Raw genomic sequence first — 14,706 nt, 5'->3', positions numbered from 1 at the left:
GGGGAAAGCGCCGGTTGACTTCCAAAGGAGCTTCCACCTGTCTAGACGTCAGCACAGCCGCCTTCCTCCGCAGTGCTCTTTGAATGCTGAGCTGCTGCAGTCCACTGTGCTCCAATACGCACAAAGTCTTAAACTGGATACATGTTATGATTAGCAAAAGTTGTTTTTTTTTTTTTTTACACATAAGAGTCGGGCTTTGTTCCATGTCCTCACAGCTTGTTGTTGGTATATCCCGAGGAAGTGTGTGTGTGTGTGTGTGTGATGACCTCGCATCGCCATGCCCTCGGCCGCCACTGCCTCTCCTTCTGTCCCTACCCCCCCCACTTGTGTCGCCCCCCCCCTCCTCCACACTGTGTCTGGCGAGTGGCTCAGACGCTCAGTATCCGCATTGCGTTGCGGTGAAGGGGGGTGGGGGGGGAAAGAGCATATATCAGCAATCTGCAGGGCGCTGCTCTCTCCTGTTTGCATGCACGCACACACACACACACACACACACACACACACAAAGCAAGCATCTTGCAAAATGCACCATCAAAACTCATTGAGTCCATCTTCTTTCACTTTGATGGCTTTGTCAGGAATTCACATAGTCAGCAGTTTTGTCACTTTATGAAGAAAACTTTTCCGACCCCTTCTCGCGACCATTTTTCAATGAAGTGACGAGCGACTTTAAATCCCACCAAGAAGCAGAAAATTGCTGGCTTTTTGAGGGTTTGGTCGTCGGGGCAGGTCCAACCTCCCCTCGGCTTTCCTGCTCCCGTTACGGCTTTGATACGACCCCTCAAACGGGCCTCACCATTCCCTGTAGAAACAAAACAAAACAAAGATCTAATTAAATACTTTTCAGGCTGTGAAAAAGGGGTTTCTATTTATCTCTCTCTCATGTGAGGTAAGCATCTTTCACATCGAGGTCCAGCAAAATGGTCGCATCAGGACCGTGGGAGAACGCTTCTTTCATGCAAAACCCATCCAAGGGGAATATGGCTTAAATGTACGCTTTCCATTTTTATTACTACACGGAAAATCGCTTGGCTTACACACAGAGTCACCATGCGGTCAAAAAAAAAAAATTTTATTGCGTGATTGTGCAGGCATGAAACATGGAAGTGGTCTAAGTGTCTCGCCGCCCGAATGCCGCCGCAATACCAACAACTACAATCAGATACCTGCTCGTCTTTTGTTTCAAGGCAGAGCAGACTGCAAGACGGGGACGAGACAGGACGTCACGCCTACAAAAAAAAAGGAAAGGGGTTACCGCGGAGGAGCGAGAGGGGGGGAAAGAGAGAGAGAGAGTGAGTGAGAGGGGGTGGGGGTGGGGGGGGATGAAAATGAGAGGAAGGGCTGAGACGGAGCAGAGGGAGGCGGGGACGGAAGAAGAGAAGAAAGAGCAGGAGATGGTGATGCTGCATGCTTGCATAAGTATCTCCGCATGCGTGTGTGTGCATGGTAGCTGACACAGATTTATGAAAGGAGGTCCTCGTAGATGGGAGGGCGCACACGGTGTTGGAGCAGATCTTGGCGTGTCGCGCGGGCGCTTTTGTGTCTTGCTGCCTTGCCTCGGACTCGCCGGTGTGACTTGTCACAAGGCAAGCGGGCAAGACAACAACAACAAAAAAAAAGACACACTGCATAGATCTCATTTGACCAATCAGCGGATTAATTGATGCATTATTTTGTTTTTTTGTCCACCCCCCCCCTCCTCCTCCGAGGCGGGAGACGGATCAATCGCTGGTCATGTCTGTCGCGTGTAGTTGACAAATGACGGGTTTTAAAGCGTATGGCTTGACCGTTTCATTGCGCCACCGTTTCGCGTTGCGCTCTTTTTCAAATTGTGGCTGCAGTGTTTCCGACGTGCGCGTGTGAGAGCGCAGCAGAGGCGCTCGTAAAACTGGGCCAGAGAGAGACAAAGAATGGAAGATGGCGCTCAGAGTGAATCACGGCGGCGTGCTCGCAACGGGCCCGTCACGTATGTTCCATCGACACAAGATCAAGCTGGGGGCTGAGGGCCAGGGGGCGGCGTTGGGGGGATAAGCACCTTTTCAACACTGTGGCCCTAACTTGTATGTCTCTTGTTGCAGTTGGCGACACAAAATGGCGGACTGCGGCAGCGACTTTTCTGTCTGAGCGATTTTCTTCCAATCTATGGGCCCCCGGCACCCGGCACCTCACTCTTCTTCTCCAGAGCCGCAGTGTGCTTCCTTGTCCCTGAGACCCTTAACCTGTGATGATGTGAACGCTCACAGGTGAGGTCCTTGGGAACAAAGACGCACGCAAAAAAAAAAAAAAAAAAAAAAGGGGGCATCTAAAATGGCGAAATACATTTTCGAAAAGGACCGGGAGAGATGGCGTGGATGTCCGTGGGGGCATTAGCTGTTAGGTTGGCCTTGCTTGCGCTTCCAACAGGAAATATTGCGTATCACTGACATGTCTCTCTCTTCAACATGACAACGCTTAAAGTCATCTCAGGTCAAGCGAAAATTCCTCAACAGGAGCTGTCGGCCATAAAGCAAAGAAACCAAAGTCCTTTATCTTCAGACTATATACATTAAGTCTGAAAAGTAAACGGTCTTCGCTTTCACTCATGTGTTTGTCTTTCTAGTTCCGTCATTCTTGTTTCCATCTGCACGTTAACTCCAGGAAGAAGGTACGAGCTGATATTGAAGCGTAGATTTGCACCCCCAGCCAAGCGGAATGAGGTAACTTCAGTCGTATGCTTCACTCTCATTTTTTGTTATTATTTGCGTGCGTGCGTGATTCCTTTTCGTGCCGTTAAATGACCGCGCAGAGTGTCTGATGATTCAAAGCTGCAAATAAAGCGAAGCGCCCGGTCTTGAAACGTCTCGCCTGTTGATTGAGCTCAGCGACACCGACGCCAAGGTTTCCACTCGGATGGCCACTTTTCATCACCATCTATGACATTCATGGTGGTCCACTCCCAAATCCTTCACATTTTATAGCGATTTTGCCGCATCAAAATCATGTTAAGGGAATCATAAAGCCTTTCTTTACATTCCCAGTTGTGTTTTAAAGTCACTTAATCAGGGATTGTCCAATTTTGTGAACCTCAGATAAAACTAAATTCAGGTAAAACTACTCACTCTTTGAGAATACCAAATGGAGAGGGAACGAGGGGAGCATGGCTGACACCCAGTGGTGTTTTATAGCTACCAGTAGTTCTGGGATGAACAAAGAACACATCATGCCATATATTTTTTTTTAATGAGAATGATTTATAATCCGGGTCCAAAATAAAATATATTACATGCACATTTTACCTTTTTTGCACATGATCATGCCTGAGACAGAGAAATTAGAATGACACACTCCATCCATTTTCTCTACACCTTTTAGGGACACAAGTAGATTATTATTATTAATTTTTTTTGTGATGGTAGACTAACATATGCGATATGCGGCCAGTGCATTTGCGCATCCCAAGTCAGACTGAAATACATTAGTACCCAGATCGTTCTCTGGCTGGCTGAAAAAAAACATTAACCGGCTGCATTGGGAGCACTGTGTCTGGTTACCATGGCAAAGTGCACGCGGAGGGATGGAGGGATCGTTTTGGGGGGGGGGGAGTCATCATCCAGTCCCTCTCCTGGTGTGTGTGTTTCATTTTCCCGCTGCCACATTTGAGCACCTCCAATTGAATATGTCTGGCATTGTCCTTCAAATGATGCAGATGCGGCTGGACATCCATTGCCCACATCATTAGACTGATAAACATACAGTGTTTACCTGAGTCATACAAGAAGATTTTCAGAAAACAAGAATAAATACTAAACTCTTGAATTTGTTTTACATTGATGCAATTTTACCGTAGGCGACCTGGATGACTGAGAGTCTACGCAGATATTAAAATAAAGAATACTTTTTTAAAAGATCTATACCCACATTTGCGCGTGTGTGCGTGTGCATGTGTGTATGCATATACGGAGGGAGAAAAAACACGTTGGATTTTGTTCTATTGTCGCCAGTCTGTTTTTACCATTAAGTTTTTCTTTAGGAATATTACATTACTCTTTTATAAAAAATAACTTTGGAATCGTTATTCAAATTAATGACCCAGAACTGTTATTGTACGTTGGTTTTAGTTAAAAAAAAAAAAAAAAAGAAGTAGGAACCAAACGACGCACCCTTTCCTTCCTACCCGGATCAATTATAATGGATGCACTGCCGGAAGCGATAGCAAATTTATTACCGCCATCACAGCGACAATATTTGGCGCATTTTGGGGGTTTCCCTCGAAGACATTTTCATGTGAGATTTTGTGCAAAATCAATCGAAAGTCATCTTCAGGACAAATTAAAGGTAAGACGAAGAGTGGGTCGAATGCGCTATTTTAAACGGCGACGTTTGCTAGCTTCACCACAATCCTCCTCGCCGATTTTGAAACGAGCTATCGCCTGGAAAAGAATCCGTTCCATAAAAGCATACTGATTGTTTGTTGTAACATGATAGACTGGCATGGCCGGGTTTCTCAGCGAAAAAGGTCTCGGATTCTGGCGATTTTTTTCGTTTCGTGTGTTGATTATTCCAACAGCGCGGCGAATATAGATTTTATATTGCACGCGGTGGGTTATTGTGAAGGATAATCGGTGTTTGGGGTACCACTTGAATGTTGCTTCACCTTCCCGCCATTTTAAGATGAATATCCAGGAATTAGCCGGTCCCTGATAAACACACCCTCCTAGAAAGGACGACGCGAGCAAATTTAGTAAAACGACCTCTTTGCTTAATTTTTCGTATTTTACACTTAAGGGTTTTTTTCTCCCAATATTTTAGCTTTTTAATGCAGTTTATTAAATTAATAAGCCAGCGATTGTGCAATTTTCGTGGCTGCAAAATGGTTATAAGAGTGAAAACAAAATATTTAAATGACGAAGCCCGTTCTGTTAAACGTAGCGTTTCTATATTTAACTAGATATTATGTTTGTTATGCTCCTAAATTGCTTTATTTAAATATTTGACGAGAGTGCAGATTTTCTTGCGCTGTGGTCGTGTTTTTTTAAAATCAACGTTATTTTGATAAGGATTATTTAGTTTGCCGAAATTGTACTTTATGGCAAAAAATGAATTTTACGACGGGTTACAGTTAGTAATTGTGTATGTAATATGTGAAATTAAGATATGATTGGTGTTTTAATTTTTAAATTAATCATTTGCACGATGCGATTAAAAAAAATCTCTTAAATATTACTAATGAACTATTTGACAAATGAAATAATACACAATGGCCAGCAGAGGGCAGCGCCATTCAGGATGTACTCTGCCATTCGTTGACATAGAAGAGGGCTGGGAGCCATACATTAATTTACATTTTTGTAAATTAAAAAAAAACATTTTAAAGTTATTCCACTTGATACCACACAAGTTCCCCCTCAAGCATGAACTGGCACCACTTTACACAGAAATAATGTATACGGTTTTCTTTACAGATAAATTGAAAGTGTGTGTGTGTGTACATACATAAACCTCTTTAGAGGACGTTGATGATTATTCATGATCGGGTTCCGTAATTCGAATTGCTTCACCGTAATCATTAAGAGATGCCAACATTTGACATTTGTATTTCACAGATGGCAATTTAACCGAAACAGTCTGTGCGTACGGCATGGAAGAGCAGACAGTGGTTGAAGAGCAAGGCAAAGTTCCGAACCAACAGGAGTCCAGCGAGGACCTTTCTGCCAGCGTTTTCGTGAAAAGGGGCAGGGGAAGACCCAAAGGTTCCAAGAAGCTCCAGATCACCGTTCCCGACGTCAACCTCATGGAGATTGTTTCCGGCATCGCCAACAGCAGCCCCGCACTGGGCTTCGACAACATAAGCAGCGGTGAAGATTACGTGCCCAAGAAGAGGGGCCGGCCAAAGGGCTCCGGGAGCAAGCGTTTGGCTGAGAAGGTGCCCGATGACAATGGCTCAGACACGCCCAAACGAGGAAGAGGGCGCCCCAAAGGATCCGGCAAGCGCAAGGCCGAGAATCTCACGAGCGAAGAAGACAGTGATGAAGCGGGTCGCACCCATGACTCAGCCAAACAGGTGCCCCGCGTTGAGCTAGCTGGCGATGACAACTCGCCCAACGGGGTCGCCGCCCCGCGGGGCAGAGGGCGCCCGAGAAAAAGTAGCGCCGAGCGGCGCTTGGCGCCCGCTAGCGATGGCCCCAAAAGAGGGAGGGGCCGACCCAAAGGCTCCGTCAACAAGAAGCCTGCTATGTCTTTGGCGATCTTCCAAGCGGGACGTCCCCGCAGAAAGCAGATCCCGCCCTCCAGGCTGGTCATGCGCCTCCCCAGAAAAACCGGGAAGCGTGGAAGACCCAAGAAAGTACCTTCCGGAAGGGGCCGACCCAGGAAATACCCTCTGCCGGCGTCGGAAGGCTCCCAAAACAGAGTGTGGAAGCCCCTTGGGAGGCCCAGGAAGCATCCCATCCCCGGGGCCGCAGGGGCACCACCGGCCGCTCGTCGAAGTAGAGGACGTCCGCGCAAGTCGGACGCCGCAAAACGTCCCGGCGCCTCGTACGACGGACCCCCGCGCAAAAGAGGCCGACCCAGGAAGCACCCCTCCGCCTCTCGCGGCGAACCTGCTAAACCCAGAGTGTGGAAGCCCCTGGGGAGGCCCAGGAAGTATCCTCTGGTTGATCCTCCGGAGGGGGCTCCGGCGCCCCCCCGCCGAACGCCGGGTCGGCCGCGCAAGTCTGAATCCAAACGAGGTGCCCACCTGCGCAATCCCGCCTCACCGCGCCCCCCGGGGCGCCCTCGGTTGACAACGGGTGAGGATGGCACGCCGCGCAAAAGGGGGCGCCCCAAGAACTCGAGCAACAAGAAAGTCCAAAGCGAGGCTCCGCTGGGTGACGGTCCCCGGAACCATTCCGGCAACGCTGCAGAGGAGCGCAAGGAACAGGAGGCGGGAGTGCGTGAGGACGGCGCCCCCGCTCAGCAACAGGAAGAACGCGCCGCCTCCGAGGAGGGGGGGCAATCCCTCGCAGTGACATCGTAAGTTTCCAACTGGCGCGCTTGATGAACAATCCGTCAAGGTGCTTCACTTGTAGGCAATATTGCAGTCTGTTCACTTAGATATCCTACTACAGACTAATCCTTTTCTTTCTCATCAAGTCCTACTAGAAACTCTTCGACTTTTACTTTTTCCATGTTTATCTGTTGGATTCTTTTATCATGACTTTTGATTGCTCCTCTTTAGTCCTCACAGAAGATTTTAGTTTTGAAAGTGACACCACTCGATTCAGGCGCGTTGTCTCCGTGGCGATCAGGACACAATAGTGACAAAAAAATATATATATATATACTGTACGCAATGAAGTCTTTGGAATCTTTGCCTTTTTTAACACCCAGAAATCCACACTAACTCATTTGTAAGCAGTGAGTTTGAAAACTTTTATTTTATTTTTTTTAAGCCGTAAAAAGTATTCTCCCCACCAGCACATGTTTTGATTTTAACCCTCAGATGACTGTAAAGGGTTGGTTTTCACACTTGGGGAAAATATCTGATTTTCAGCTCCCTGCGAACACACCCACTATATAATACTTCACCAACGGTGTATTTTGTTGAATTCCCCATTTTTAAAAAAAGTATCGTTAATGTTTTTGTGCTTTTTTTTTTAATTTTCCTCCATCAATTTCTAGTCTGGTGGAAAACATGATGTCATGCCTGGTAGTCCATTTTATGGCCGTCTTAGTCTACGTTCACACTGCAGGGCCCATTTCTGATTCCCCCACCCCAAACTAATTTTATGTAGTTGTTACAAAAACAAATGCAACTTCTGTGAACGGAATGCGTCTGTGACGTGGCACTCGTGCACTCAAAATATGGCATTTTGTCTTTTGATGGAGACGTCAGCTCAAGAATGCCGTGCAGCATCGATGATAATCTGCGCGCCTCAATAACTGTCGCCAGCAATGTTCACTTGAAGCTGACAGTCTTGATCGGGGGTAGTTCATTCCTAGTTTGTGACGCCGGCCCCCGTGCAACACATAGCTCACCTTTGATGAAGGTGAAGCCGATTGAGTGCCACCTGGCGATCCAGACAGTCGTCGCATTGGATTTTTATCCACATACAGAAAACGGTTGGATTTGGGAGGAAAAAATACTCTTCACAATCCATTAAAAAAAAAGTTACATCAAGGCAAAAAAAATAAATTGGCTGGCAGTGTGAATATGGTCTTAATTTTTTTCTCCATTAATAGCCAAAGCTTTGAATGTACCTCTAATTTTTTGGTTTGTTTTTATTACCCGCTGGGTTTCGGTCGCACATATTGCTTGACAAAAAGAAAGTTCTGTTTCAAACGCCTTCCTGCCATAAAGACTTGTTTTCTACTTGGACTTTTCCCAACCCTAGCAACCCCTTCCCCATTTGTTTTCAAGTTTTATTAATGCGTTCGCCACTTTCCTCAATCTTTGACATGCAGTTGTTAAATATTTTTTCATGTCATGATTATGTGTTGTTATTCTTAACTCATTCACTCCCAAAGACGTTTTTAAACGTCTTTTCAGACTTGTTCCAGAATTGGCTGGTATTGAATGAGTTAATTGTTGGGTCACAAACGTTTAAAAAACGTATTTTAATGGCTGATAGTGTTCCCTAATCGCATCCATGTAAATGTTTTGATTGGGGGGGGGGTGCTAATTCCAACCAATAAATTGAAGCTGTTTGGATTTTTTGTGTTTTTGACAAGAAGCCAATTTGTAAAATATGCTCTTAAAAATAAAATGTTGACCTCGTTTGCATTTTCTTGTCCCCGTGTGCGTCTCTTTCTGAACTCGGGCCTTCCACTTTCGACCACGGACGACCATGTATAGAAAGGCGTTTTTAGCCGAAAAAAACGACCATGTATAGTAAGGCGTTTTTAGACGAAAAAAACGACCATGTATAGTAAGGCATTTTGAGCCTAAAATAAAAGACCATGTATAGTAAGGCATTTTGAGCCTCAAAAAACGACCATGTATAGTAAGGCGTTTTCAGACGAAAAAAACGACCATGTATAGTAAGGCGTTTTGAGCCTCAAAAAAAGACCATGTATAGACGGCGTTTTCAGATGAAAAAAATGACCATGTATAGTAAGGCGTTTTTAGACGAAAAAAAACGACCATGTATAGTAAGGCTTTTTTTAGACGAAAAAAACGACCATGTATAGTAAGGCGTTTTTAGATGAAAAAAAACGACCATGAAGGCGTTTTGAGCCTCAAAAAAAGACCATGTATAGACGGCGTTTTCAGATGAAAAAAACGACCATGTATAGTAAGCCGTTTTTCGACGAAAAAACAACCATGTATAGTAAGGCGTTTTTAGACGAAAAAAAAAACGACCATGTATTGTAAGGCGTTTTCAGACGAAAAAAACGACAATGTATAGTAAGGCGTTTTCAGACGAAAAAACGACCATGTATAGTAAGGCGTTTTCAGACGAAAAAACGACCATGAATAGTAAGGCGTTTTTAGACGAAAAAAAAACCGACCATGTATTGTAAGGCGTTTTTAGACGAAAAAAACGACCATGTATAGTAAGGCCTTTTTAGACGAAAAAAACAACCGTGTTGTAAGGCGTTTTTAGATGAAAAAAAAATGACCATGTATAGTAAGGCGTTTTTAGACGAAAAAAAATGACCATGTATAGTAAGGCGTTTTTAGATGAAAAAAAACGACCATGAAGGCGTTTTGAGCCTCAAAAAAAGACCATGTATAGACGGCGTTTTCAGACGAAAAAAACGACCATGTATAGTAAGCCGTTTTTCGACGAAAAAACAACCATGTATAGTAAGGCGTTTTTAGACGAAAAAAAATGACCATGTATAGTAAGGCGTTTTTAGATGAAAAAAAAACGACCATGAAGGCGTTTTGAGCCTCAAAAAAAGACCATGTATAGACGGCGTTTTCAGACGAAAAAAACGACCATGTATAGTAAGCCGTTTTTCGACGAAAAAACAACCATGTATAGTAAGGCGTTTTCAGACGAAAAAGCAACCATGTATAGTAAGGCGTTTTCAGACGAAAAAAACGACCATGTATAGTAAGGCGTTTTGAGCCTCAAAAAAAGACCATGTATAGACGGCGTTTTCAGATGAAAAAAATGACCATGTATAGTAAGGCGTTTTCAGACGAAAAAAACGACCATGTATAGTAAGCCGTTTTTCGACGAAAAAACAACCATGTATAGTAAGGCGTTTTCAGACGAAAAAAACGACCATGTATAGTAAGCCGTTTTTCGACGAAAAAACAACCATGTATAGTAAGGCGTTTCCAGACGAAAAAAACGACCATGTATAGTAAGGCGTTTTGAGACGAAAAAAACGACCATGTATAGTAAGGCGTTTTTAGATGAAAAAAAAACCGACCATGTATTGTACGGCGCTTTTAGACGAAAAAAACGACATAGTATAGTATAGTATATACATATGGTCGTTTTTAGACCATATGTTTTAGACCATAGTAAGGCGCAAAAACGCCTTACTATACTATGTCGTTTTTTCTGCTCAAAAACGTCATTTTTTTCGTTGGCCGTTGGACGCCAGGCCAAGCACGCTCACATGACACGCGTGTCAATGTTGCAAGATTTGAACGGCCACTTCAACTCGACTCCTTTTTCAATCTGTTGACGCCAGTGACATCGTGTCTGTGATTTGCATTTCAGAGTGACGTGCATATACATACATCATTCTGAAGGAAGAAGCTCAAAGCGTTTTGGGGCAGAACGGTGCCTGGCTTTTGGGATTTCCTTTGACGCTGACGTTTCTTTGCATTTTAGTTTGAAGAATTTGGGTTTTGTTCACGACAAGGACCTTGTCCTTCGTTGAACATCAAGTTTCCCCGCAAAGGTCCCTTCCCCAGCGTTCCCTGCTCCTGAACAGACTCCTTCCGCACCCACTTGATTTTGTGGGCCCGGCTTTTATTGTGAAGGGGGCAGCTCATTTTCTCTCTCTCTCTCTGGAAGCGCGGCTGCGATGCAGCCCGACTTCAGAGCGGCTCCCCGCCGGACGTCAGCCTCCTCGGGATGAAAAGAACTTTGTGTCGCACACTGCCGAGGAGATGCGGGAGTCAACTCCGCGTCCTCTCCCGTCCTCTCGGCTGTGAACGCGCGTGGCGGGCAGGAGGAGGAGGACTGGGGTGGAGGGGCGCCGCATGGATTTGACGCCTCGCATTCGAGACAATCCGCGTCCTTGACGACCGGGATGGTCCGTGTCTTGCAAGCATGAGCAGGCTGCGGCGGCAATCACGGAATACAGGCAAGTTTGCAGAAGTGGACTGTTGAATGCGACGGCCCGGGCGCGCGGATCGCGCGGATTGCACTGGTCCGCCGAGGCTCCATGCGGCAGCTGGCTTTTCTTCGGGAAAATGTTCAATGGATGTCACGATGCCCCGTGGCCGCAGCGGCGCGCGGCGCATTCCTCGGCTCGACCGCTAAACGTGCCGCATGTTTCTTTCTTCCGAATTTGGCTTCGTTTCAAGTCACATCTCAACCGGCTCCGCACTTTGCCTTTTCCCCAGCGCCGATCCTTCAACCGGTGGCTCGGCGGGAGCGATCTGGCCAATAGCCCGGCTTCCTGTTCCCTGGCAGAAAACAGCAGATGAGCTGTATGAATCAGTGATGGGGTTTTTTTTCATATGTACAGGAGGTGGGGGTGTGTGGTGGGGGGGGCACGGAGACCAATCAAATTCTAATATATTTCGAAACCCCGAGAACAAAAATGCACGAGGATGCCACGACTGCAACGCAGTTCTCCGGCTTTGGTTCGAATTTCGGCGTGGACCTTCTTGAGTGAAGTTTGCACGTTCTCCCTCCGCTCGTGTGCGCTCGTCATCATTTGGGACCCGGTGAAGCGGAATTGGACCACTTCAGCGGGCCCCCAAATGGTGAGGCTCTATGACGGCTACGCGTGGTGCCACGCACAACGAGGACTTTGCCTTTCGCCATGCGGAAGGTACATCGTGATGATCATTATCTAACCTTTGCCTGGACTTTTTCTTCTTTTTTCGTCGTCTTCATCGGTGAGGCCCGGTATGAAATGGGCGGGGCCCCGTCAACCGGTCCAGGCACCGTTGGCTGGGGACCCCTGATGACGGTAACAACAATGAATGAGTCTCAGCGTGGGGGGCGGGGGGGTGGGGGGGGGGCAATCGAGTCATCTCGTTTTCCTAAAAGCGGAACAAAAAGTAAGCCGTTAGCGGCGTCACCGTTGACACTTTAAAGCAGGGGTGTCCAAACTTTTTGCCAAGGGGGCCAGATTTTATGTGGTAAAATGTCGGGGGGCCGACCTTGGCTGACATTCTTTACATTGAACAACAATATTGTTCAACAAATTTTAGTAAGCCAGTCTGTTTCACATTTCCATTTTTATTTTAATTTCAACAATCTTCAGAATGTCTTTCGGTTCATTTGAAACAGGAATTTGAAATATGACATATCAGTCAATATAAACACGGAGTGATGTCTTGTTAACTCGCGAGTGATGCCCTCTAGTGTCTAAATGCTATTACTCATTTAGTGAATGCTATTACTCATTTAGCCACTAGAGGGAAGCAGTACTCTATGAAACATCACTCACCAGTCTACGAGACCTCAGTCAATGCAACACGTGTTCCATTGCACCCAACCTGCGGGCCAGACGGCACTGATTTTATGACGGGGGCCGAGGGCCGGATGAAATTCGACCGCGGGCCGGATTTGGCCCGCGGGCCGGACTTTGGACATGCTTTAAAGGGACGTCCGATGCCGTGTTTTCTCCTTGGTGTTATCCGAAGCGGCGCTTTGGATTTGTGATTTTTTTTTTTTCTGCTTCCGAAGGTCTCTGAGCAGGGAATCCATCGCCACACCATGAAGACGCTCGACGCCGGAGGCGCGACCTCACCGTCGCCCTCCCGCCGGCGAAGGCCTCGCTTTAGCTTACGCGCTCGAAAGAAGAAGGGCGGAGCCATCCGAGGCAAGCTTCGCCTGCGTTCTCTAGCCGGAGCCTTCCTGGCGCTCGGGGTGGTGGTGGTCACGATGGGCGCGGCTCTGGCTGTGGCGGGATACCGAATGTCGCGCCGGCCCGCGGCGGGAGCGGCGGAGGGCGACGGCGTGTCCCAGCCGGCGGGGGATCGGAGCCGGGGGGGCCACGGCTTCCCGTCGTCGGTCAGCGAGCGGATGAAGCTGCTGGGTCCCGTCGTCATGGGGGTGGGACTCTTCATCCTCATCTGCGCCAACACCGTCTTGTATGAGAACCGCGACAGAGAGACTCAGGTGCTGCTCGCTCAGATGCGCAGCGTCATCTGCTCCGTGTCCGCCGCCGTTCCCTCGGCCGACCTGCGAGAAATGGCGGCGGCCAACTTCCTGTCCAAACATCACTGGGTCAGCACTCTGCCCGCCGCACAACTCAACAGCTTCGACCGCCGGCGAGCGGCGGGGCCCGTCGACCGCCGGCGGGACGCCTCGGGAGGCGTCGACCGGCAAGAGTGCAGCCAAGTGGACTTCAGGGCGCCGATCTTGAACACCCGACCCGACGCCCCGCTCGCAAAGGTCAAACGCCGCCCGATGTCCGCCGGCTCGGTGTCCGCTCGGGGGGCGGACGACGCGGACATTCCGGCCGCCGGGCGGCCTCGCCGCTGCCATAGTATGAGCTACAGGACTAAAGCGGACGAGGCTCGGTCCGCTTTGGCGTGCGCGGGGGAAGCACTTTACCATCAACCGCTTACGAGACGAGAAGCTCTTTCGCGGGTTAGCATCGACGTTGGCGGACAGGTCGCGGATGCCTCCGAAGAGCTGGCGCACGGAAGCTGGCCTCGGCTGGACCCGGCCGGCGGGAGACGCTACCTGAAGCTGGAGAACAAAGAGGACTCTGTGGACCAACTGCTGGAGCGCTTGGAGCGGCGCTGTCCGCGGGGCGAGAAGAGCTTTGGTTCGGGACCTTTCCAGTGAGGAACACTTAAGAGTTAGCCAAAAAAGTTACGACTCCTCTTTCGATTGAAACGTTTCTTCCCCACCCCCCCAAAAACTGGCGGATTGTCGCAACTCACGACGTCGGTATCGAAACGGGACACGCCAAGTTGTACTTCGGTCAACTCGCCACGTTTGTTTGCTGGTTGCTAACGCAGAATTAGCTTGTCGGCAATGAGATTGTTTCCCTGCGGGGGGGGGGGGGGGGCTCGTGCTGAACGTCTCCCGGTATTTATGAGGAGGGTCCTCCCGGCTCTTCAAGTATGCCCCCCGCCCAGACCGCTTTGTGATCCAATAGAACAACGGACGGGTCAAAAACGGCCGTCGGTGAGGTCACCGTTGCTACGGCGACCCGGCACTCCCTGTCCACCTTCAATCTCCGCGTCTCTGTCGTTCTTGTCTCTGTGGATGCCTGTTGTGTGCTCTAAATGTATACGAAGCAATATTAGCGGCGCCGACGGGACGATCGCTGGCTATGTCTTGGCCCTTTGTCAAAACCACCGCATTAAAAAGCGCGGCCACGCCTGCGTCGCAGACATGAGGCCTGGGCAAAAAAAACTCGGCCATTCTCTCTTTCATCCGGCTAGCTCCTGACAACGCCATTCCTCATCCGAAAGGAGCCCTTGGGTTTTCTCAAGCGGCAAATATGCGTCGGGGGGGGGGGGGGGGGGGGGGTCGGCGAGAGTGAGCCGCGAGCGCACTTTATCATTCTGTCTATTACAGTGGCTGAAGTTTGTGTTCTGCCCCCCCCCCACCCCTCAAGAAAACGGAAGATTACCAAGGTGGT

At 48.2% G+C, this 14,706-nt stretch overlaps 2 protein-coding genes across 2 annotated transcripts; both read left to right on the top strand.

Annotated features, from left to right (window-relative positions):
• Positions 1-3,624: 3,624 nt before the first annotated feature.
• LOC127603583 (proline-rich protein 2-like) lies at positions 3,625-7,808 on the top strand. The gene is made up of 2 exons (XM_052069939.1): positions 3,625-4,314; positions 5,583-7,808. The coding sequence occupies exon 2, from the start codon at positions 5,618-5,620 to the stop codon at positions 6,992-6,994; it is 1,377 nt and encodes a 458-aa protein (XP_051925899.1). The 5' UTR covers positions 3,625-4,314; positions 5,583-5,617; the 3' UTR covers positions 6,995-7,808.
• Positions 7,809-11,129: 3,321 nt separating this feature from the next.
• On the top strand, positions 11,130-14,450 carry tmem200b (transmembrane protein 200B). Its single transcript, XM_052070042.1, has 2 exons — positions 11,130-11,232; positions 12,792-14,450. The coding sequence occupies exon 2, from the start codon at positions 12,822-12,824 to the stop codon at positions 13,899-13,901; it is 1,080 nt and encodes a 359-aa protein (XP_051926002.1). The 5' UTR covers positions 11,130-11,232; positions 12,792-12,821; the 3' UTR covers positions 13,902-14,450.
• Positions 14,451-14,706: the final 256 nt, after the last annotated feature.

This window comes from Hippocampus zosterae, chromosome 7 (assembly GCF_025434085.1).
Source record: "Hippocampus zosterae strain Florida chromosome 7, ASM2543408v3, whole genome shotgun sequence".
Classification (NCBI taxonomy): domain Eukaryota; kingdom Metazoa; phylum Chordata; class Actinopteri; order Syngnathiformes; family Syngnathidae; genus Hippocampus; species Hippocampus zosterae.
This window is presented reverse-complemented; position numbering and strand designations above follow the sequence as displayed.